The sequence below is a fragment of the Lissotriton vulgaris genome, chromosome 7, assembly GCF_964263255.1.
Source record: "Lissotriton vulgaris chromosome 7, aLisVul1.2, whole genome shotgun sequence".
NCBI classification, from domain to species: domain Eukaryota; kingdom Metazoa; phylum Chordata; class Amphibia; order Caudata; family Salamandridae; genus Lissotriton; species Lissotriton vulgaris.
This window is the reverse complement of record NC_141695.1, coordinates 323557154-323582052: the sequence shown is the minus strand read 5'-3', so window position 1 is coordinate 323582052 and position 24899 is coordinate 323557154. Positions and strand designations below refer to the sequence as shown.

General features: G+C 44.5%; 1 protein-coding gene across 1 annotated transcript in view; it reads left to right on the top strand.

Moving 5' to 3' along the window:
* The window catches only part of TSKS (testis specific serine kinase substrate), a 308284-nt gene extending 306797 nt beyond the window's left edge, over positions 1-1487 (top strand). Inside the window, exon 9 of the mRNA XM_086930159.1 lies at positions 1346-1487. Coding sequence (XP_086786285.1) covers positions 1346-1487 — 142 coding nt within the window. The remainder of the gene's footprint in view (positions 1-1345) is intronic.
* Positions 1488-24899: the final 23412 nt, after the last annotated feature.

The window sequence follows — 24899 nt, the reverse complement described above, 5'->3', positions numbered from 1 at the left end:
TGTGTCAACCCAAACCTCTGTGCTACAGCATTGACCGCATGCAGGTATCACCACAGCGAAGCTACGGCTTGACTAGTCGTGATGAGAACAGGACCTTTGCACTAGAGCGAAGACCGTCCGTTTCGTCAGTCTTTCTCTTTGCACTACATCGACGATGGTCCGTGACAATTACCTGTTCCTTGTGGCCCCCTTCACCTCAAACAGGATTCTTTGCACTGGACTAAGAAGGTAACTTTTCACTGGACTAACATGGCCCCTGTGTCCGACCCGCACTCCATCTCAGTTGGCCTGCACTTGTCACTTTCTCCCGTGAGGGGCTCTTTGGGCTTCATGGCACTATTTTCACTTCATTAATTAAAATTGCATATCTACGGTTCTACTAATTGGATTTTTTCGTTTTGGTCTTGATTTATTTGTTCATTTTTACTGTTGTTTTCTAAATTGGTGTTTTCTTGTGTTGTGTTTTCACTTTATTATTGTTTGAAGTGCTGTACAAATACTTTATACATTGCCTCTAAATTAATGCTGACTGCTCTGTGCGAAGCTACCAAAGCTTTGAGCATAATTTGGGGTTTGCTTGTGGCTGACTCTGAAAAGGATTGTGGTTGCTGCTTGAGTAGGGTTTCATACCCCTCAACCAGTAACACAATTTCTCAAAGCGATGTTGGAGCTCTTTGTCTGTCGTTGACCTCCAGATATTGTTGGGTTGCTACACAGGGGTCATGCTGTAGAGGGCTTAGTATGTGATGTAGCTGATCTTGAAGTTGATCTGGACTTGCAGGTGGAGCCAGTATAGCTCCTTTAGTATGAGGCGAGCGTGTTTGGATTTTCTCGATGAGCCTAGCGGTTGTGTGAAGGATGCCTTTCAGGGGAACGAGTGTGGTCTATGGGATGCCGTTGAGCAGAGTGATATTGTAACGTAGAGCAAGGTGTTCATAATTAGTAGCCCTGTTCATAAGTAAAGCTTATCAGATGGCACTATGTCTTCTTGTCATTAACAAACATATGAATTCAGATGTTGGTTAATTTTAGCAGAAGCAATTTGACAAACACACCTGAAAATAATGAGTTTTAAAAGAAAGCCCAGGACTGTAAAATGGTGGTAAGGTGGGGACCCTACTATTAATTTCTATCGTTTCCACTTATTGTTCTCCCCATATACCTTCAGCAGCAAACAGGAAGCTGCAAAGCGTATAGGATATTACTTCCCTTTCGGTACTTCTGGCATGTTGGTGGATCAACGCCCATGCAATAAATGTGTTGCTAGTGTACCATTTACTTTTTTTTCGAAACATGCATTTTAAGTTTGTTGCCCAGCTCTTCCTCTGCTTTCTGTTTCTTCTAGCCCGAATTTGGTGAGCACCGAAAACTTGAAACACATGCTAGATCATGCCATGGCGCCAATGTTGGAGGAGCTGAAGAACATCAACCAGCCGAGCACGTGCATCAATTGCCAGCGGCTGCAAAAGAGAAATTCGGTACCATGAAATATAAGAGATACATATCTTCATAAATAAAATATGTTTTTTCTCTGGACAACCTAAGCAGTCTTGTCATCCATCACTGCTCCTGTCTACTTTGGAAATGTTGTTGTAGGGTACAGGGCAAGTGTTTTGAGTTGTGTAGACCATCGTTTTCTCTCTTTCCTTCTGTGTTTTCTGGGAAGGCTTTGGAAGGGCTCATGATGGAAAAACACATGCGTGCCATGGTGATCAGCTCCGACCTCCGTCTTCTTCAAGATGACACCCTTCGGCTGCAGACTCTTCTTTATCACCAACAGCTCAAGAACGAGTGAGTTTTTGGGGCTGGATTATTTTTTTTTCTCGACTATATAAATGACTACCATTTGAATACGGTTAAATGTATCTTTCATTATTAGCATGAAATATGGCATGAATTTGTCGCTCTAGGATGAATAAATCTCATGTAAAGTGAACTAAACTATGACAGTGAAGTAAAGAAAATTATGAGCAGGTGTAGTGAGAGAGAGAAAACCTTCAAGGTTGAGTGCCGCAAGTTAGCCAAAGAAAACACAAGTGAATGCTAAGCAGCAGTATCAGCTTGTCCCACCATTACAGTGCTTCAGTTGGTCTTCTGATGTGGCAATCAACATCAGGTGATCACTGACACAAGTTAAAATGCTTACCCCTCAAAACCTGGATCCTTGATATTTTTCCCTTTCTTACAGGGGAAAAAAACCTATTACTGTCCCAACAAATGGCAACTCTTGTTTGGATGGCTGCCTATAAGCCTCAGTTAGCACAGTTCTAAATCTTTCAGAGTTGGAATTAGGTTTCTCTGGCAGTAAAATACTGGTACTTCTTGCACATTTTTAATTAAGAAAATTGCTGAGTCAAAAATAAGTAGTTGGTCACTGTCTGACTCAGAGTGAGCGGGGAAATTAGGTCTGCCCAGTTAATGTGAGGGTCACTTGAGAGCTATGAATCAGGAAGGGCAAGGGATGAGACTGAGGAGGTTTTACATGTATTTTGCATTCTTATGCACACATCTCCGCTGTTGGACAATTAGTAGTGCTTCTTCAAAAACACAATTAAGAATGGAGCGTTTCTTATAAAAAACAGTAAAAGTGTAGGATCAAATTGAGAGAAGGAATCAAGTGAAAAGTCACACATTTTCGAAATAGAATACATTTGGACGTGGAAAGAATGAAGTGAGGAGCAAGAATGGGGCACGCATGGAGGGTAGGTAGCAAAAGGAGGGACACTGACAGGTCTCTTACTCATCATCCCTTGTTACCTTCCAAAGTCTTTAACACTGACATGTGACTGACCCTGCTCCAAACCTAGCAGTCTTCCAGATTTGCTAACCTGATATGCCAATGACCCATCTCAAGCCCTTGTAGTTTTCTGACTGATTATCTCGACATGTGATTTACACATACCCAATAGGTCCTCCAGATTCACCAGCCTAATATTTGACTCACCATGCACCAGACCTGGCAGTTTTCCACATTAACTGTCGTAACATGTGACTGACCCCCCCCTCCTGACTCACTGCTCTGGTCTTATTGGTCTCCTAAAGGTTCCAGCGTGTTAGTATATCTACAGACTTCTCTTGCCTGGGGTTAGATATAGATTAGGCCTGCAGAGGCTCGGCCTGGACCTCACATCTTTTTTTTATGGAGGTGCTGTGAGGAGAGATCTGGAAAACTGACTTTTGGAATCATGTGGGTTAATGTTCTCTGAGGAATTGAGCAGCATCCCTCACTCACATATGGTATAACTGGGTTAACATCTGCAAATTTGTAGCTGTGGTGACAAATTGAGGGGTTGATAGGTTAATTTTTTTAATGTTTTTTTTTAGATTGGGATCCTGATTTTTCAAAACATGTTGGCTAAGTGAACCAAGAAATAACCTCCAAAGGATGTGGGTGATAAGGCTGGTGGATGTATGACGTTACAACGCATGCTTTTACAACGCATGCCTTTACAACGCGGTTTTTACAACGCATGCCTTTACAACGCATAGTGCTTTGGGGCGCTGGATAGTAAATAGTTTCATTTACTATTCCAACTCCAGTCCCCGTGGATAGTAGGGAAGGTGTTGGATAGTACATTAAACCTATTCCCTATCCTAGAGCGCCCCCCAGCGCAATGCGTTGTAATGGTTTGCGTTGTAAAAGTTGCGCTGTAATGGTAGGGCGTTGTAAAAGTTTCGTTGTAAAGGTTGTTAACCAAGGCTGGTTTTAAAGGCAAAACCTGTGCGGCAATGCAGATATTAGACGGGGCAAGGCATGCATTGGTGGTGGATCTATAAAGGTACACACCATCATTAGTGACCTCGAATTCTGGAAATTCTGTTTGCAAGTGTTTTAGCTTTCTCTTTATGTTCCATATAGTACTCCAGACCACCTGGGTAGTGTTGCCCCACTCCACAAAGTAACATCGAAGAACAGAGAGTTAATATTTTGAGATATCAGCAATGGAAATGGGCTGGAGGGCTCAGCTGAGGGTGGTTGTTGAAGGAGTGAGACTGAATATCAAAAAGACCTGAATGTAACATAAATGTAAGTCTAGAAGAATTCAATAACAACTTGAAGGATAACTTACCCTTTTGAAAACTGCTTGACATATTAAAATAGGAAAACCAAAATAAATTTACCAAAAAGATTTACCTATTACAAAGAAAGATGTAAAACATATGTTCCCACAACAGTTCTCCTGTTTACATCGAGAGAAACAAAATGAGAATCCCAAAACAGGTTTTGTAGTACAAAGAGAGAAACAAAAAAGAAATTCCCCAAACGGGTTTAAATATTACATAGAGAGAAGCAAAAAGACAGACATTCCTTAAAGAAGTTCTCCCCCGCTCTGAAGCTTCAAAAACTTAACCTCAGACAGGCTGAACGAAAGTGGCGTAGGAAATACGACCCCGAACTAAAAACCAGTTATCTGTCTCTCTTCAAAGATTATAAAGCCGCTGTATTAAAATGTAAAACCGAGTTCATTACAAGTAAAATCTTAAACTCGGCTAACAAAGCCAGAGAGCTCTTTTCGATAGTCGACGAACTGACGGGGATGGAGAGAGTGTCAGCACAACCTGTGCACTCTCAAGATCTATGCAACAGGCTAAATAAGTACTTTTTCGAAAAAATTGATACTATAAAATCCAGTATCCCCTTGTCCAGCACCCCCAATCCTTCTGCCTTACCTGGCGTAATTCATCCCCCTTCACTGGATCATTTCCCCTCTATAAATTCGGACTCATTCTCCAAACTGACGAACAGGGTCAAATCTGGCTCCCCTCTCGACAGTGGTCCCCCCCACATACTTCGCGAAGCCTTCAGCGCGTGCCCTGATCCCCCCATTTCCCTGCTCAACACCTCCCTTAGCAGTGGAACAGTCCCTGACTCGTTTAAAAGTGCTGAGATCCTCCCCATCCTCAAGAAACCTGGGGCGGACCCTCAAGTGCTTAGCAACTATCGTCCCATATCTCTTCTACCCTATCTCAGTAAAGTACTGGAAACACATGTGACGGAATGTTTGAGTTCTTTCATCGAGGAGTCTCATTATCTCGACCCTCACCAAGCTGGCTTTAGGCCTGCCCACTCGACTGAGGCAGTCCTTGTAACGGTCATGGATGAGCTACGCAAGGGGGCGGACCTTAACTCCCCCCAGGCCCTGATCCTCCTTGATCTTTCAGCTGCATTTGACACGGTCGATCATAACATCCTGATCGACCGTGTCCACAGCGCTGGGGTTGGAGGACAGGCCCTGAGGTGGATACAATCCTTCCTGACAAACAGATTTCAATCTGTCAGACTGGGCAATTTCTGCTCAAAAAAAGGGCGGCTCTCCTGCGGAGTCCCACAGGGCTCCTCACTATCCCCCCTTTTATTCAACCTATACATGCAACCCCTAATATCATCCCTGAGGGAAATGGGAGTCCAGGTCTATAACTACGCAGATGATCTGCAACTCTTATTTAACATTTAACCCACAAGACTCTCTGAAATCAATTTACAGTCGACTATGACTTACATCAGCTCTTGGATGAACACCAACCAATTGAAGCTTAACCCTGACAAGACAGAGTTGGTCTTGACACTTATGCCCTCTAACCCCTGGAACTCCAGTTTCTGGCCTCCCGCTCTGGGCCCCCCGCCCACCCCAGTTCCCTCTGCAAAAAACCTAGGCGTAAAAATCAGCAGTGATCTCTCAATGACTCCACAGATTAGTTCTGTGGTATCCGCCTGCTTTCTTATGTTACGGAAAATAAAAAAAATAAAAAGATTCTTATCCACTGAAGCCCTCACTCTGGTCGTTCTTGCACTCATTGTCTCTCGGCTGGATTATGCCAACGCACTGTATGCTGGCATCCCAGCCTACCAGACACAGACTGCAATTGATACAGAATCAGGCGGCCAGACTGATCTTCCAACTCCCGGCCCGCCACCACACTAAACCTCTGTTAAAAAAATTGCATTGGCTCCCCGTGGAACAGCGAAGCATTTTCAAGATCTGCTGTATCACACATAGAGCCCTCTCTGACAAAGGCCCTAGGTTCCTCTCAAATCGGATCAAAAAATACACCCCCTCTCGTACCCTCCGCTCCGCTGGACAACACTTACTTACCACTCCCAGATTTAAGCGCCTAAAATATGGCGGCACTCGCTTCTCTACGCTTTCCCCTCAAATATGGAATTCCCTCCCTTTCTCAATTCGTTCTATTGCCTCGCATCTCCATTTCAGAAAGTTGCTTAAAACGTGGCTGTTCCAGCAAGCCTACTCCTCCTGAGCCTCCACCCCATACAGCCCTTTCCCAGAAGCGCCAAGAAACCAATCCGGTGTACGTTGCGCTATATAAATATTTTAACATTAACATTAACATTACTATAAAGAGGAAACCAAGAAAAGATATTCTTAAAAGGAGTTTATAGGTAAAAAACACTCCCTTAAAGCAAAAATCAGACATAGATAAAAAAAATTGTTGAAATTTTAAAAGGTTTACTAGCAGAAACGATGAATTCTTACAGATCTGAGTTTATAAAGGCTAAGAAATGTGTTCAATCATCAGTGTTCCAGAGGCCAAATCATTCATTGAAGAACTATTTTCTATTTTACCATAATGTGGAAAACTGGGTTTCAACCGTACACCAAATCTTAGCATCGTAAAATCCTGCATAAAAATGGGGAACTTTTGTGAAGATAACATTATCAACGTTTGACAAAGGATTACTCAAATAGATTCAAAGCTAAACACCTGCTTTAGGTGATACCTAAACAATAAAAGATTTGGTAGATAGAATCAATACATTCTATAAGCTAGAACTCATCTCACATTACAATTTAAAGTGAAGCCCAGTGGACAGTAAAGAAGACTCCATGCGTGTTTACTTGCTCTCTGATGACATCCTCAAACATTACTTGCATCACTAAAGCATTAAAACAAAGTAAGGCTGAAGGCAGTATTAAAAAACTTTCTGGACTCAAAAAGTAATCTCTGGAGGCTGCGGATCCTGCTAACTACCGAACCATTGCTAAGCAGTCCTTGTGCCAAAGGCCAATGAAAACATAAACAATTGGTTCAGAACTCCCCTATAGAGACATAAGTTCCTCGAATATTGTCAGTCAGAGTTCTCCTAGGAAGTAGGAAGTTGGTATGACTCTTTTCTCAATAACACAATATTGTAGCTCCTGGTAATGGTCAAGTGATGCTGCTTGTTTTGCCCGGCCTGTTATGTGATTTCTGCTGGATAAACCACAATGAGATACGAGAATCTGGAATCAGAAAAAGCAATGGGGTGGTTCTCTTAATTTCTGCAAGGGTGCGCCGATAGAGTGTGCATGAGGTAATCTTATGCCCAGCAATTACTTTAGCTAGTAGGGCTAAATAGGGCTTCCACTATTTCCAAACTTGTTCTATGTATATGTTTGAATCAGTTGGTGCAAGGAACTCTAGGGTTTATTAGAATTAGTTCCGTTGAGAGACATAACTCTTGAACTTGCAGATGTAAACTTCTTTTGTTTCTAGAGGAACACAGGTTTCCTGATAATCTAAGTCTTTGTGCTAGGCATTTTGAAAGAGAGAGATTGCATAAGAAGGGTATTCAATCTTAACCTCTTGGCTGCTATGGCTTTTCCCCTCCTGTGCTGACTATTGATGATCCCCTTTATTCATGACGAGCTCAGCTCGTCATCAGCACAGCTCAACCGTGCCTCATGACGAGCTGAGCTCGTCATGAGCATCGAAGGGGTTAATATCAACAACAGAACATCATGCTGCTAGAATATTGTGGACAGAATTTTGAGGACCAAACTATTGACATGGTCAATGTGTATCAGAACGTTCAGATTTACATTATTCAACGTAACATCTATGTAACATAACATTGTATATCTTCAGGGTACGTAAATGTAGAGTTACGAATAGTGAAACTATATTTATCTATATGCGGTACCTTCACAATATTTTGGCCACAATACTTTGGTAGCACGATGTTTCTGTAGTCAATATTTTGACATACAACCCAAAGGGAGGTAAGAGAGAAACATTTAAATAAATCAACATCCTTGACCTGTGTCTGTCCCTCCCCCTGCTGTACTATCCTATTAAACTCAGATCCTTCCAGAACTCTCTACATATTAGTCAGCCTACAATGGTGGGGTGAATAAGTTGAAACATAACTTAAATGTTCCTCTGTTCCTCTCTCTTTCTGCAGGGGGAAGCCTATCCTTGACGACATCCACCAGAAGATCCTCAATCTGCAGGCGCAGCTGTCCATCCTGTCGGTCAATGGATTCATGACCACGCCTCACAAGCAGATCTCATGTCCTGATATCAAATGTCTTGTCAGTCGTGCAATGGCAGAAAATATAAGTGGCCTATAAAAAAACAATGGAGTGTCGAGCTTTTTTATTTTTATCTTTATTTTTGTTTTATGTTCATTCTGTTTTTAAAACCATCATGGTGTAAAATATCCTTCCATGTCTGTGAGAATTATAAAAAGATAGGTCTATAGTTTTCCCACTCTAATCCATTCATGGACTACTGCTACAAACATTGTCTCTTTCCTTTTTTGACACATAGGGGCAGATGTATCAAGATTCCATTTTGCGATTTCAAAATAGCGATTTTTAAGGAATCGCTATTTAGAAATCGCAAAATGGAATGTATGTAGAAAATCGCTATTTTTTATCGATTTCTTAATCTTCCTTATTTGCGAATTCACGTTAAAGGAAAAATTTCCCATTCATTCCTATGGGCCAAGAGGCCCATAGGAATGATTGTGAAATAAATCTCAATTTGCGATTCGCAATTTGCTAATCGCAAATTTGAGAATTATTTCAAGGGTGCAGGGGTGTCTCAAGAACACTCTGCTGCACCCCTGAAATGTACATGTGTGTGCATATGGCGCACATACATGCCCTATGGGCATGAGTGTGCGTCACATGCCACCTTCAAAAATGCCAAATTGTGCATTTTTAAAAGAATTCGCAAATTACCATCAACTTCAAGTTGGTGGTAATTTGCGATTTCTTGACCAAAATTCGCAAATTAAAAATGCTACATACATAGCATTTAAGGAATCACAAAATTGCAATTCCTTCAATGCCATGGCAAAATAAGGAATCGCAAATTTTTGCGATTCCTTCATTTGCGAATTTTTCTTGCATGCCAAAACATGCAAAAAGACAGTTTGCGATTCGCAAAGGGCTTGATACATCTAGGCCCATACAGACATATTCGGAAATTTGCCTCTGCCACCCTCGCATTACAATGCCTGACATCCCTCAAAGTAGAAATCTAAGCTGGTAATCATTCATCTCCTTATACTTTATTAATAGGTCTCTAATGCCTCTATTGCAGAGAATAATATTCCAGCAAATGCCTCATCCTGAATATCATCTGTGCTTCTTCGTCCCCAAGAGCCTTTCCATTGAGCACTCAACCATCTGACTTTGCACCACTTTAAAGAAAGCCAGACTGAAGGCCTCAGACTTGGCTTATTTGAAAGAAACATGTCCATGAAATAGCTTTTCTTGAACCTTAACAGAAACAAGCTTTGATAAAGCCAATAGGTCTTGCTTTTGAGAGAGCTATTGGCTTTGTCAATTTCTTTTAGCCATGTAGTACAGCAGCGCAAATTGCTGTGAAGCATTGCTGAGAGTTACAAATAAGCATTTGCAATGCAAATAGGTCTCACATTTACGTGAGTTTAAGCTATTGGCATTGTAAATGACAATGCCTTTTAATTATGTTTTAAAAACAAAAACAAAAATAAAAGACATTGTCATTTGCAGTGTCAATAGCTCAAACCCGCGTAAATGCGAGACCTATTGCATTGCAAATGCTTGTTGTAGCATGCCAGCTTGCCAGGATGGCCTGATCCTATAATGGCCGTATGGCTGACAGTCTTGACTGCATCGCACTTATCGGGGAATAGTCCCAGTAGATGGATGGGTGGGACGGAGAAGCAATGACCAAAAAGAAAATGCAAAGATTCAGCTGGGACGTTTTGTTTGAAAGGCGATCCTTAACTCTTAAGTCACAGCTGTTAACAGCCCAACGAACCCAAGCAGACCATTCACAATTACTCACATTGTAGCCAACGTAGCCAATATGTAGAAAACTCTACTCCAAGATATTAGAGGTATGTACATGAGTATCAGTTATATTACACATGGACACATTATTTATTTATTTATTTTGTTGGCACAGGGAGATAGATATATTCTAAATATAGTGATTTGCCCAGCATTTTATGATGGTGAGCCGACTCTGAAACTCAAAGCTGGTTCCCCAGTTCAAACATCGGCAGATCTTGTCGTTAAGCCACGTCCTTGCCAACTGAATATTTTGGCATAATGTTCAGTGCTTTAAATGGGTCGGTACTGTCTGGTACGGAGTACCGGCACTTTTTTATTTTGAGACGTTCACGGGGAGTACCGGCACTTCTCAAGAGAAATGCTATACATTTCATTGGAGAGTACCGGCACTTCTCAAAAACAAGCAGGTACTCCGGTACAGAGAACCTGCACTTCTATTCTTCCATTTCAAGCCCTGATAATGTTCTAACAATATTCCAAAGAGGAAGTGCTACAAACCCGGAATACGTGGATGTGCGACTGCACGTGCTCGAAGAATATAGGTTTGGTGTGGACATATTTCCTAGGAGAGTTTGTAGGCCTTGGTCCAGCAGGCCTTGTCTAACAGCTCCAAGACCTGCTCTGAAGCCATGGAAAGCAATGTTTTAAACATGTGTTCCAAAGCAGGAAATGGCGGCTACCAGTGAAAGGCTGGGAGCCCTCTGCTTGTCCACTAGAGCGGGTGGGCCCCCTCAGCTGCAGCAAACAGGCAGCTCATGGGAACCACTAAGCGTGCAGGCTTTTGCCATCGGCCTTCCGTGTCTCTGCAATAGCTCCATTGTCCAAGTTCAGTTTGTTTCGTTGTCTTCTGCCGCCCCCTACGCGGTGCTTCGTTGGTGTTCCTTTACCCCGCTTCGACCATAGAGAGGATAGAGAAGAATAGAGGTCGAAAGTGAGAAAGTGAAAAAAAAAAAGAAAGGGGGAGAAGGAGCCTTGCACAGTGGTTCGCTTTTGTAGGCGCCCGGATCCACAGAGTGAGCTATCCCTATTGTTATCTAAATTCTGCGCCTATGGGGGTTTGTGCGATGTCAGGTAGAGGTCCAGGCCCCCACATGTTCGCCTGCCTGTGAGTTTTCGGCGAGTGTTTCGCTGTGATGTTATCTGCCCCCCTTAGGAACGTGACCCAGTTGAGCCATGCCTAGCTTTAAGATGAGTTTTGACATCACAGGTGAATGATTGGCAATAATAGCAGGCTCTACTTGGGGCTCCACCGAACACATCTGCCGTTTCCAAGCACTATAAGTAACCGGCGATACTTGAACCGATTGAGTAGTACTCAGAAAACCTGGGAAGGATAAAAGGTGGAGTTTGCCTTGCCAGGACTCAAACGTGTGACCTAAAGATCACATGAACTTCAGCGTTGATGAAATCAGCGAGCAATCTTGCAGACAAAAAGAAATCATATCAATTGCAACAAATTAAATTTTTATTTAAACATTATTAATAACATTTAAATAAAAATAAAAATTGTAGCAATAAGGATAGACAATAGTAACGACCCTTTGGGGAACATGTGAAACTCTAAAATCTTATTCTAAACATCAGAGTCTCCAAAATTTGAGAGGATGGTCGTGTGGAGAAGTTTCCAAGGGACTGATGCTGCAGTCGGGATCGAGCAGTGTAAATTAACAGGGCATAAATTCATTTCCGCCTGTGGAACGCGGTGTCTGCTGTTTACGCACGTTTGAACGAGGCGTATCTGACTGGGCCTAAGAGCGTGTCCAGGGCAAACTATCTGACCCCCTTTAAGCCTATTCCGGGCCGAGTCTGTAATTTCAGGAACCGGTGAAACAAGGTTTCTTTTTGCCTGCCTGGCAAAGTGAGAAAGCGCCCCTGCTGCATTGGAGGGTTTACATACAGAGGGGCTCCGTCTCACAGATCATGAACCAACTTTATTAAACTTTTACCATGGCCGAAGAAAGGCTACCGAGAGTTTTATCCCAGAAACTTGCAGTCTAAAGAGTTTTAAACAAAGGACAAATTTAGGACAATCTTAAGCTTGTTTAACCCATGGAAGGAAGAAATAGTAACCCAGGCCCAGTATGTTAGAGGAAGGTACTGGTGCCTGGTGTTACTCTAGGAGGACAGGCTTGTAGGGTTGGGAAAGAGAGCGCAGCAGTGGAATGCCTGATTGGCTGAGCCTCCTCTGCCACTGACGCTGGTATAAACCTGTGCCTCATTTTAGGGTTCTGGTCCTTAAGGGAACACCACAGACTTCACTTGTGAAAAGTTCTGGAGGTAAGAACCAGTGGTGTAACTAGGAGGGTAAGGGGGGGGGGGTCTGGGGTTGCGGTCCGCACCGGTTGACACATCACATGGGGTGACACTGTGGCACCTAAATGCTAAATATTACTGTCTATGATTCTATGTCACCCTATGAAATTATTCTTATGCATTGTTTCAGCCCAGCAACAACAAATTATTATTGAAATATAAAAATATCTCTGTTCTGTTATAAACACAAAAAAGTGTTATAGTTTTGTTTTGCGTCAACCCTAGTGATGCCGCTGCAGCCTCTGCTTTAAATTGCTACATAAATCAGGAGGAACCAGTTACCCAGCCGTCGGCCAAGATTATTGTCCAATTAGCTATACGACGTCGGCGTCCGGACATCGACGACATTCGAAACGTCACTCACGTGGCTCCCGGACCTGCTGTTTTCATCAGCCCACTACCCACGCCCAGTACACGTGCTTAAAAACACGCTTTGTTTTTGTTGTTAGTGTTTTCAAAGTCGCTGTTTTTTTTATAATAGTTCAAGGATATATTATATCAATCATGCCACATGGAATACATATATCAAAGAGGCCAAGTGGATGCCAGCAAAGAAAAGCAAAAAAGGAAAAAAAGGAATCAGTCAACACTACGTGGATCAATGCTTCAATATGTCAAGAGACCAGATGATGGCCAGGGTTCATCAAAAGACACAGTTCCTCGGCCACCAATTGATAACGCTGATTCTGCAGAAGAGGAAGGAGTTGAAATAGAAGAAAATGAAGCAGAAAAACAAGGAAAGGAAAGGAAATGGAAATTCAAATGGATGAATTTGAAGCAGAAAAGAGTACTGAAAGTGACGCTAACCATGATACTGTAAATGAGATGATGAATGAGGTTAAGGGGGAAAATTGGAATATTTTAGATGATGCTTCTTTTTGGAATATACCATTTTGAGATCATTTGCAGGTTGTAATCATCAAAAAAGGAAGTTCTTCTTTCCAGAATAAAGATGGCCCTTTCAGAATTGCGACAAGGCAAGATCCAAAAGCAAAAGGAGATGTTTGCCAGCTATCAAAAGAGGGGTTTTACAAGGTGATGCCAAATTTTGAGAAAGTTTTGCGATCATGGATGGTTTACTCACTCGTCAGTGAGAAATGTATTGTTTTTGCTGCCGACTCTTGGCCGCTAATGCTACAGACACAACATCCAAATTTGTGACTGAGTTTCAGATGTGGAGGAAACTGAGCCCAAAAGTGCATGATCATGAGACATCCGAAGGGCACTTACATTGCCTTGAAAAATGGAAAACATTGGCAGCAGGACTTAGACTGCACAAAACAATTGACGCCGAAAGTATTGCTTTGATGGACATAGAAAAGAAAAAGTGGAGAGACATCTTGCACAGGTTGCTCGATATCACATTGTTTCTTGCCAAGCAGAAAGTTAAACTTTCTTGAAATGGTTGGAGATGCTTTCTAAATATGACCCAGTGCTGAAAGAGCACCTAATGAGATTAAAGTGAAGCACATGTAAACTCAAAGCATCAGTATCTTATCGTGCACCAAAAACTCAGAATGAGTTTATACATGTCCTAGCAAATCATGTGAAGGAGAAGCTTGTCATGGATATAAATTCTGCCAGGTATTTTGGGAACATGTATGATAGCACACCTGACACATCACACACTGACCAAATGTCCAAAGTGATCAGATATGTGAAAATCCAAAATAGGAAAGTTGAGGTAAGAGAAGTGTTTCTGGGATTTTTACCTTTAAAGGTGAAAAAAGCTGTTGACCTCAGTTCTGATATTCTTAAAAATATGGAAAGTGATGGACTCAACATTATGATGTGCCTTGCTCAAGGTTACGATAATGCTGCCACTATGGCTGAAATCGATGGGGGTGTACAAGCCATTTTGAAAAGAGAGAACAGGATTGCTATTTTTAATGGATGTGTGGACCATTTGCTTAACTTGTGCGGTCAACACTCTTTTACTGCAAAATGCCTTGTGTGTGACTTTTTTTTGGAACTCTTGAGGCAATGTTTTCCTTCTTTGCTGCTTCCATTGTTTTAATGGACCAAACTGGAGTCTCAGTGAAATGACACTCTGGAGTGCTCATCATGCTGCAGTAAAGGCAGTGAAAGAAAAAGTTGATGAATGTGTGGCGTGGCAATTGAAGCTCTTTGTGATCCAGATGAAAATTTAGACACAAGAGGTACAGCCCGAGGTCTTTTGCCTCCTGTCTGCAATTTCACGTTTCTGTGCTACCTCTACTTTTGGTGTGATGTACTTGAAGAAGTTAATCTTACACAGCTGTACCTTTAGACTAAGGGCTTACCTCTTGACAAGGTGGTGACAAAGCTAGAGACGCTAAGACTTTTTCTGTATGAGCAGCGCAATCATCTAGTGGAGCAGGCAATTGAACAGGCTCTTTTAAAATCAGACCAATATGGAATTTCAGAAGATAGGAGACCCAGGTTCAAGAGGAGGATGACCGGTGAGAAGACAAGAGATGCTGGACTAACTCTGCAAGAAGAAAACAAGACGGCGATGCTTCAGTGTATTGATCGTTTCCATTCTGAACTCAAGATCAGATCAAGAGCCATCAAGGAAGTAGCAGCCATATTTGAGGCTGTTCAAGCCAAGAGTTTGATATCTGCCACTGAAGAAGAGTTACTGGTGTCCATTCCAAAATTGTCCACTTTCTATGATGAGTTATCCATGGGAGAGCTTTTATTAGAAATACCAAGGCTGAGAAGGCATCTGAAGGCAGCAGAGATTGATCTCGAAGAAGCCAAAGACTGGTCAGTATTTTACGTTCTGAAATTCATAGCTGAATGGGACTTCCTAGAATCTCTCCATAGCTCTCAGTGAGCCTACAAATATTTCTTACGATCTGTGTGTCTGTGGCTTCATGTGAGAGGAGTTTTTCAAAGCTGAAATTTATAAAGAACTATTTGCGATCTACCATGGGACAGTCAAGGCTTTCTGATCTTGCAATATTATCAGTTGACAGCGATTTGGCGAAAGGAGTTGATTTCGATGAAGTAATTAACAAGTTTGCAGCTTTGAAGGCCAGGAAAGGAAAGTTCTGATTAGTCGAGATTTAATGTGACATTGCAATTTGTACTGTTGCATACTATTCTGGCAGTTGCTGATTGTGCAAACCCAATACCGAACGGTTACAATCTTATCTCCTGTAACAGTAACATTTAAAGTTTAATGTTAAAATTAAAATACAAAAGTAACATATTTTCTATGTCGTTCTTACTTCTTAGTTCTTAACTTCTTACAATCTTTTACCTCCGACCTTGAATTACATTTTTCTTCTATGGCCTTTGTAAATATAGGACCTAATTCTGCATGGTCGCGTTATTTGGCACTGGCGGACTCGGAGGTGGTCCATCATGGGGTAAGTCGTGAGGGGGTGAAACCATGAGTTACTGCACTGGGTGACACCAACCCTAGTGATGCTGCTGGTAAGAACATTAACAGGGCACCCTCTGTCTGGCTTAGTTGTGCCGGTACAGGCTCATTCCATGCTACAGATAAAACCAACAGGTCCACAAACAGCGAAACATCTCTTATTTAGTGGCAAGTTCCGCATAATTATGAATGTTGCCACATACTCCATCATTTTCTGCATACACTGCAGATTAAAAAAATAAAAAATCTAACCCAAACGGATCATGAGTTATTAAACTGCAGCAACAGGTGTTGTTGTCAGTGGAAGGCCATTCACAATGAGTGACTAGTCAACTTTCTCCAGGACCCCGCGCACAATTTAGTGAGGACATCACAGACTTCATCACTCCACACGCGCTCCCCTCCAAACATTACATCCTCCTAGGAGACCTCAACTTTCACCTTGAAAAGAACAACGACCGCAACTCCACCACCCTGCTGGACAACCTCGCCAACCTCGGACTTAAACAACTGGTCACTTCCCCCACCCACATCGCAGGTCACACTCTCGACCCTATCTTCACCTCCAGCAATCATGTCTCCTTCAGCCACACCACGAATCTCCTCTGGACTGACCACAGCTGCGTTCACTTTACCTACAACAAGCCCAAACCCAACAACCACCCCCACCCAACTCTGCAAAGAAACTGGAACAAAATCACCATCGACCAGATCTCCTCATCGCTTCTTCTAAACCCCCCAGCCCACTCCTCAAACCCCGACCAAGCCGCCACCAACCTTACCCTATGGCTATCCAACAGCGCCGACACCCTAGCACCACTGAAAAAACGACAAAGCAAACTTGGCAGCAAGAAGGCCTCATGGTTCAACGATGATCTCAAGAAATCCAAGAAACTCTGCCTCTCTCTTGAGAAGGCCTGGAAAAAAGACCCAACCACCAGCACCAAGGACGCCTTCAAAAACGCCACCCGCATACACCATCAACTGATCCGTAAGGCCAAGAAAACCGCCTTCAAGGAACGACTAGATAACAACGCCCACAACAGCAAGGAACTTTTCAACATCGTCAAGGAATTTACCAATCCCTCGGCCAACTCTAATGCTATCACCCCCTCTCAAGCCCTCTGCGACTCCCTAGCCTCATTCTTCCACAACAAAATCGCAGACATCCACAACAGCTTCGACAACCAACCCGGAGACCAACCCACCCAACCATCTACTGGACCTTCACCCCCCTTAAACATCCTTACTGAATGGAACACAATCTCCACTGAGGACACCATCCGCCTGATGAACTCCATCCACTCAGGATCCCCCACAGACCCATGCCCTCACCACATCTTCAACAAAGCAGACTCCATCATAGCACCGCACCTCCGAGATGTCATCAACTGCTCCCTCAACTCCGCCACCTTCCCGGAAAGCTGGAAACACGCTGAACTCAGCGCCCTTCTGAAAAAACCCACAGCGGACCCCACCGAACTCAAAAATTACCGCCCCATCTCGCTCCTTCCATTCCCGGCCAAAGTCATCGAGAAAGCTGTCAACAACCAGCTCGCCGCCTTCCTCGAAGACAACAAATCCCTCGACTCCTCACAGTCCGGCTTCCGAGCAAAACACAGCACTGAGACCGCCCTCATCGCAGCAACAGACGACATTCGAACTCTACTGGACAATGGAGACACAGTCGCCCTCATCCTCCTCGACCTCTCCGCAGCATTTGACACAGTCTGCCACAGCACCCTTCTACAGCGCCTCAGAAACATCGGAATCCAAGGAAAAGCACTGGAATGGATCACCTCGTTCCTCACCGGAAGAACCCAGAAAGTCCGCCTCCCACCATTCAAGTCAGAGGCCACTGAAGTCATCTGCGGCGTACCACAAGGATCTTCACTCAGCCCCACCCTTTTCAACGTATACATGAGCCCCCTCGCGGCCATCGCCCGCCAACACAACCTCAACATCATCTCCTACGCGGATGACACTCAACTGATCCTATCACTCACCAATGACCCTAGCACCGCCAAAACTAACCTACACGAAGGAATGAAAGAAGTAGCCGAATGGATGAAACACAGCCGTCTGAAACTGAATTCTGATAAAACAGAAGTCCTCATCCTAGGTACCTCCCCCTCCGCTTGGGACGATTCTTGGTGGCCAGAAGCCCTTGGAACAGCACCCATCCCGACAGACCACGCACGGAACCTGGGCGTCATTCTGGACTCCTCACTTTCAATGAACAGACAAGTCAACGCCGTCTCCTCGTCCTGCTTCAACATTCTTCGCATGCTCAAAAAAACATTTCGTTGGATCCCCACCGAAACTAGGAAAACGGTCACCCATGCTCTGGTCACGAGCCGACTGGACTATGGAAACACCCTCTACGCCGGGACTACCGCTAAACTCCAGAAAAAACTCCAACGAATCCAAAATGCCTCAGCCAGGCTCATATTAGACATCCCGCGTAAAGAACACATCTCTGGTCACCTGAAAAACCTCCACTGGCTTCCCGTCAATAAGAGGATCACTTTCCGGCTCCTAACCCACGCACACAAAGCACTCTATGAAATCGGACCAGAATGCCTTAACACACGACTGTCCTTCTACACCCCCTCCCGCCAACTTCGATCTTCCAACCAAGCCCTTGCCACTGTACCTCGCATCAACAAGACCACCATGGGAGGTAGATCCTTCTCCTACCTGGCAGCTAAAACCTGGAACTCTCTTCCCACTTACCTTCGCCTTACCCAGAACCACCTAGCATTCAGAAAGCAACTTAAAACGTGGTTATTTGACAAGTAATTCCCCACCCCTCCTTAAGCGCCTTGAGACCCTCTGGGTATGTAGTGCGCTATATAAATCCTTGACTTGACTTGACTTGAACCTGGTACTACTGAGGTGAAACGCCTGCCCAAACAGTGTTAATACAAGCACAAAAAAATAAAGTCATACTATCACAAAATGTGGGGCAAAGCTTTTTTTGCTGCATAATATAGTCAACCCTGCTGCATACTTTGGTTCTCCTCTGACTGCCGACTAAGTCTGGTGACCCTGCTTATATACCAAGACACTAGCAAAACTGGATGTGTGGTGCCTGCCAATGATGGTCTGCATTGGAGGGGGCCAGACAGCCAACCCCTGGCCTCCTTGGATATGAATTCTTGGTGTTGCTGTAGTCTAGAGTTTATGCACGACTTGTAGTTAATCACACCCCAGAAAAAAACAAAATAACTTTTACACGTGTTGAATACTTTAAACCCGATTGTTTTAGAAACGGGCTCTCATTTTGTGTGTATTCCTGGAAGTAAAACTGATAAGCCGGTCTGGGAGCCACGGACCCTTACAGCTCTCCCTTGCCACCAGCCTCTACTTCTTGGAGTCCGGGCATCCGATTTATAAAATATGCCCTATGATATAGCAAGAAATAAGCAAGATTGTACATATACTTTTAGAGAAAATGTGTAACAGAAATATGAGCTCTGGCAGAGGTGTATGATAAATCTTTATTTTTGCGGAAGGTAAGCATTGCCTGCAGTTTGTGTTATACCACTTGACGCTACTCTCTCTAGTGATACATTGTCTTATGCTCTACAGACGCAGTTCTGCGCATCTAAGTGGCATACATAAGGTATTATGACATAAGGCTAAACGGCTGGATTCAAACTTTAACCCTGAAGTTAGTACGAGCGCACGAAGGCTAATCACGCGTGATTTTCGTAGTAAAAAAAGAGTCAAATCATATGAACAGTTACAGCCAGGTGTATGTTTGCAGAAAATGCTTTGAGACGCCTTTGAGGCAAGAGAAAGGAATAAGAAGGCCCAGTTTGAAAGAAGGTTCCCAACTGAAATGTTTGTGCCCAGTTTTTGCCACGCTCGTGGTGCAGTTGTGTTTGGGGTCCCATCAGCGCTGGCGGGTGCTAATTGCAGTCAGAAGAGCAGTCTTTACACTCCTGGAAAGATGGACCTACGGGTCTCTAGGGGGAGGCAAGTGCGCTTGGTCCAGGTCAAACAGAGGAGATGCGCAGGGCACAGAGGTAAACTCACTATAGCTGCGCACTGATAGATTCAGAAATAGCGGATGGCAAGCATTTAAATAAGCTCTCGCTGCGCTTCACTTTGTCCTGTTTCAATCAGAAATAGTGGATGGCAAGCATTTAAAAAGCTCCAGCCGCGCTTCACTTTGTCCTGTTTCAATCAGAAATAGTGGGTGGCAAGCCTTTAAAAAGGCTCCCGCCGTGCTTCACTTTGTCCTGTTTCAATCAGAAATAGTGGATGGCAAGCATTTAAAAAGCTCCAGCCGCGCTTCACTTTGTCCTGTTTCAGTCAGAAATAGTGGGTGGCAAGCATTCAAAAAAGCTACCGTCGTGCTTCACCTAGTCCTGTTTCATTCAGAAGTAGCGGATGGCAAGCCTTTAAAAAGGCTCCCGCCGTGCTTCACTTTGTCCTGTTTCATTCAGAAGTAGCGGATGGCAAGCATTTAAAATATAGTTCCTGCCGCGCTTCACTTTGTCCTGTTTCAATCAGAAATAGTGGGTGGCAAGCATTTAAAAAAGCTACCGTCGCGCTTCACTTTGTCCTGTTCCAATCAGAAATAGTGGATGGCAAGCCTTTAAAAAGGCTCCCGCCGTGCTTCACTTTGTCCTGTTCCAATCAGAAATAGTGGATGGCAAGCCTTTAAAAAGGCTCCCGCCGTGCTTCACTTTGTCCTGTTTCAATCAGAAATAGTGGATGGCAAGCCTTTAAAAAGGCTCCCGCCGTGCTTCACTTTGTCCTGTTTCAATCAGAAATAGTGGATGGCAAGCCTTTAAAAAGGCTCCCGCCGTGCTTCACTTTGTCCTGTTCCAATCAGAAATAGTGGATGGCAAGCCTTTAAAAAGGCTCCCGCCGTGCTTCACTTTGTCCTGTTTCAATCAGAAATAGTGGGTGGCAAGCCTTTAAAAAGGCTCCCGCCGTGCTTCACTTTGTCCTGTTTCAATCAGAAATAGTGGGTGGCAAGCCTTTAAAAAGGCTCCCGCCGTGCTTCACTTTGTCCTGTTTCAATCAGAAATAGTGGATGGCAAGCATTTAAAAAGCTCCAGCCGCGCTTCACTTTGTCCTGTTTCAATCAGAAATAGTGGGTGGCAAGCCTTTAAAAAGGCTCCCGCCGTGCTTCACTTTGTCCTGTTTCAATCAGAAATAGTGGATGGCAAGCATTTAAAAAGCTCCAGCCGCGCTTCACTTTGTCCTGTTTCAATCAGAAATAGTGGGTGGCAAGCATTCAAAAAAGCTACCGTCGTGCTTCACTTAGTCCTGTTTCATTCAGAAGTAGCGGATGGCAAGCCTTTAAAAAGGCTCCCGCCGTGCTTCACTTTGTCCTGTTTCATTCAGAAGTAGCGGATGGCAAGCATTTAAAATATAGTTCCTGCCGCGCTTCACTTTGTCCTGTTTCAATCAGAAATAGTGGGTGGCAAGCATTTAAAAAAGCTACCGTCGCGCTTCACTTTGTCCTGTTCCAATCAGAAATAGTGGATGGCAAGCCTTTAAAAAGGCTCCCGCCGTGCTTCACTTTGTCCTGTTCCAATCAGAAATAGTGGATGGCAAGCCTTTAAAAAGGCTCCCGCCGTGCTTCACTTTGTCCTGTTTCAATCAGAAATAGTGGATGGCAAGCCTTTAAAAAGGCTCCCGCCGTGCTTCACTTTGTCCTGTTTCAATCAGAAATAGTGGATGGCAAGCCTTTAAAAAGGCTCCCGCCGTGCTTCACTTTGTCCTGTTCCAATCAGAAATAGTGGATGGCAAGCCTTTAAAAAGGCTCCCGCCGTGCTTCACTTTGTCCTGTTTCAATCAGAAATAGTGGGTGGCAAGCCTTTAAAAAGGCTCCCGCCGTGCTTCACTTTGTCCTGTTTCAATCAGAAATAGTGGATGGCAAGCCTTTAAAAAGGCTCCCGCCGTGCTTCACTTTGTCCTGTTTCAATCAGAAATAGTGGGTGGCAAGCCTTTAAAAAGGCTCCCGCCGTGCTTCACTTTGTCCTGTTTCAATCAGAAATAGTGGGTGGCAAGCCTTTAAAAAGCTCCAGCCGCGCTTCACTTTGTCCTGTTTCAATCAGAAATAGTGGGTGGCAAGCCTTTAAAAAGGCTCCCGCCGTGCTTCACTTTGTCCTGTTTCAATCAGAAATAGTGGGTGGCAAGCCTTTAAAAAGGCTCCCGCCGTGCTTCACTTTGTCCTGTTTCAATCAGAAATAGTGGGTGGCAAGCCTTTAAAAAGCTCCAGCCGCGCTTCACTTTGTCTTGTTTCAATCAGAAATAGTGGGTGGCAAGCCTTTAAAAAGGCTCCCGCCGTGCTTCACTTTGTCCTGTTTCAATCAGAAATAGTGGGTGGCAAGCCTTTAAAAAGCTCCAGCCGCGCTTCACTTTGTCCTGTTTCAATCAGAAATAGTGGGTGGCAAGCCTTTAAAAAGCTCCAGCCGCGCTTCACTTTGTCTTGTTTCATTCAGGAATAGTGGGTGGCAAGCCTTTAAAAAGGCTCCCGCCGTGCTTCACTTTGTCCTGTTTCAATCAGAAATAGTGGATGGCAAGCCTTTAAAAAGGCTCCCGCCGTGCTTCACTTTGTCCTGTTGCAATCAGAAATAGTGGGTGGCAAGCCTTTAAAAAGGCTCCCGCCGTGCTTCACTCTGTCCTGTTTCAATCAGAAATAGTGGGTGGCAAGCCTTTAAAAAGCTCCAGCCGCGCTTCACTTTGTCCTGTTTCAATCAGAAATAGTGGGTGGCAAGCCTTTAAAAAGGCTCCCGCCGTGCTTCACTTTGTCCTGTTTCAATCAGAAATAGTGGGTGGCAAGCCTTTAAAAAGCTCCAGCCGCGCTTCACTTTGTCCTGTTTCAATCAGAAATAGTGGGTGGCAAGCCTTTAAAAAGCTCCAGCCGCGCTTCACTTTGTCCTGTTTCAATCAGAAATAGTGGGTGGCAAGCCTTTAAAAAGGCTCCCGCCGTGCTTCACTTTGTCCTGTTTCAATCAGAAATAGTGGGTGGCAAGCCTTTAAAAAGCTCCAGCCGCGCTTCACTTTGTCCTGTTTCAATCAGAAATAGTGGGTGGCAAGCCTTTAAAAAGCTCCAGCCGCGCTTCACTTTGTCCTGTTTCAATCAGAAATAGTGGGTGGCAAGCCTTTAAAAAGCTCCAGCCGGGCTTCACTTTGTCCTGTTTCAATCAGAAATAGTGGGTGGCAAGCCTTTAAAAAGCTCCAGCCGCGCTTCACTTTGTCCTGTTCCAATCAGAAATAGTGGGTGGCAAGCCTTTAAAAAGGCTCCCGCCGTGCTTCACTTTGTCCTGTTTCAATCAGAAATAGTGGGTGGCAAGCCTTTAAAAAGCTCCAGCCGCGCTTCACTTTGTCCTGTTTCAATCAGAAATAGTGGGTGGCAAGCCTTTAAAAAGGCTCCCGCCGTGCTTCACTTTGTCCTGTTTCAATCAGAAATAGTGGATGGCAAGCCTTTAAAATGGCTCCCGCCGTGCTTCACTTTGTCCTGTTTCAATCAGAAATAGTGGATGGCAAGCATTTAAAAAGGCTCCCGCCGTGCTTCACTTTGTCCTGTTTCAATCAGAAATAGTGGATGGCAAGCCTTTAAAAAGGCTCCCGCCGTGCTTCACTTTGTCCTGTTTCAATCAGAAATAGTGGATGGCAAGCCTTTAAAAAGGCTCCCGCCGTGCTTCACTTTGTCCTGTTTCAATCAGAAATAGTGGATGGCAAGCCTTTAAAAAGGCTCCCGCCGTGCTTCACTTTGTCCTGTTTCAATCAGAAATAGTGGATGGCAAGCATTTAAAAAGCTCCAGCCGCGCTTCACTTTGTCCTGTTTCATTCAGAAATAGTGGATGGCAAGCATTTAAAAAGCTCCAGCCGCGCTTCACTTTGTCCTGTTTCATTCAGAAATAGTGGATGGCAAGCATAGTATCTCCATCGGTACGCCGCTGCCCACAGCCCCACACCCAAAAAACACACAGACACCAGATATTGGAATGAAGAAGCTGCAGGTTTATTTGTTATACAAATAAAAGGTGGGTTATCTTACAGGCGATCCCGTCCGCCCCGCAACCCCTCGTTGCAAGGTACCTGAAGTTTTAGCCAAAGAAACACCAGCGGCCATAGCCCAGTATTGTACCTAGGAGGATAACTCCTCCCACCAGTAGACCTATCGTCCACCACTCCGCCCTCTGAACAAGGGAGAGTTAACTCACACCTTCCCCAGCCGGGCGGAGCACTATATGGCAAACCACCGGTTGCTCAGGTTACAACCGCCCTAAGGACTAACGGGGCGCCGTCGTACCCCAAGTTCCCATGAAGGACCCCTTGGAGTATGAATGACTCAGCACGGTGCGCTTTGCACTGGAGGCTTCAGGTCCTGTTCCTGCGCCTGTCTTGTATAGGGATCGCCCTGTAACTCCTCCTGTAACAAGAGACAAACATTAATACATCAATATCGTCCCCCTCCCCACTTCCCCCCTTTTCACGGGTGAGCGGTAGGGAGGGGTGCGGAAAGGGATCTAGGGTCAGGGCGGGGAGGGGCTGCCTACGACTGGGCTGCTGGCGAGGACGGCTAGTGATGCGACCTGACTAAGGAAGGACGGCAGCAGCAAAGAGGGCGCACGAAGGAGGGGCTACCCCTTTTAAACCATCCCTAGGCCCCACCCCTAAACCCGCCCCCTGAGCTCGCTCCGTACTGCCCCCCCCCCCCAGAGGGATGGGCTGCCGGGCTGCCAGGCTGCCCACAGACATACTACGGCGCCTACCCTCCTATGGGGTCCCCTGCAGGGACCACGGGTATGCTACATTTAAAAAAAGCTCCTGCAGCGCTTCACTTTGTCCTGTTTCATTTTGCTGCTTGTGCTGTCTCTGCCTTCGGCGTGAATTGACCAATGTTACAAACATTGAAAGGAACTCCTTCTGCATAAAAAAACGTTGTATGTGGATGTGTTGTGGACAGGTCAAGCAAAATATAGTGCAAACTCACCCAGCCAATCCCAGTATAAAACAAGCATTTACAAATGCAAGAGGACTTGTATTTACGCGAGACCTATTGCATTGTAAACAAAAGTGTGGGCGTCCAACAACGTACGAGTGGGAGTGGGGTGGTGGCGGTGGACAGCGAAGTCACCGACTGTGGGAGGGAACTGGGGGAGGCAGGG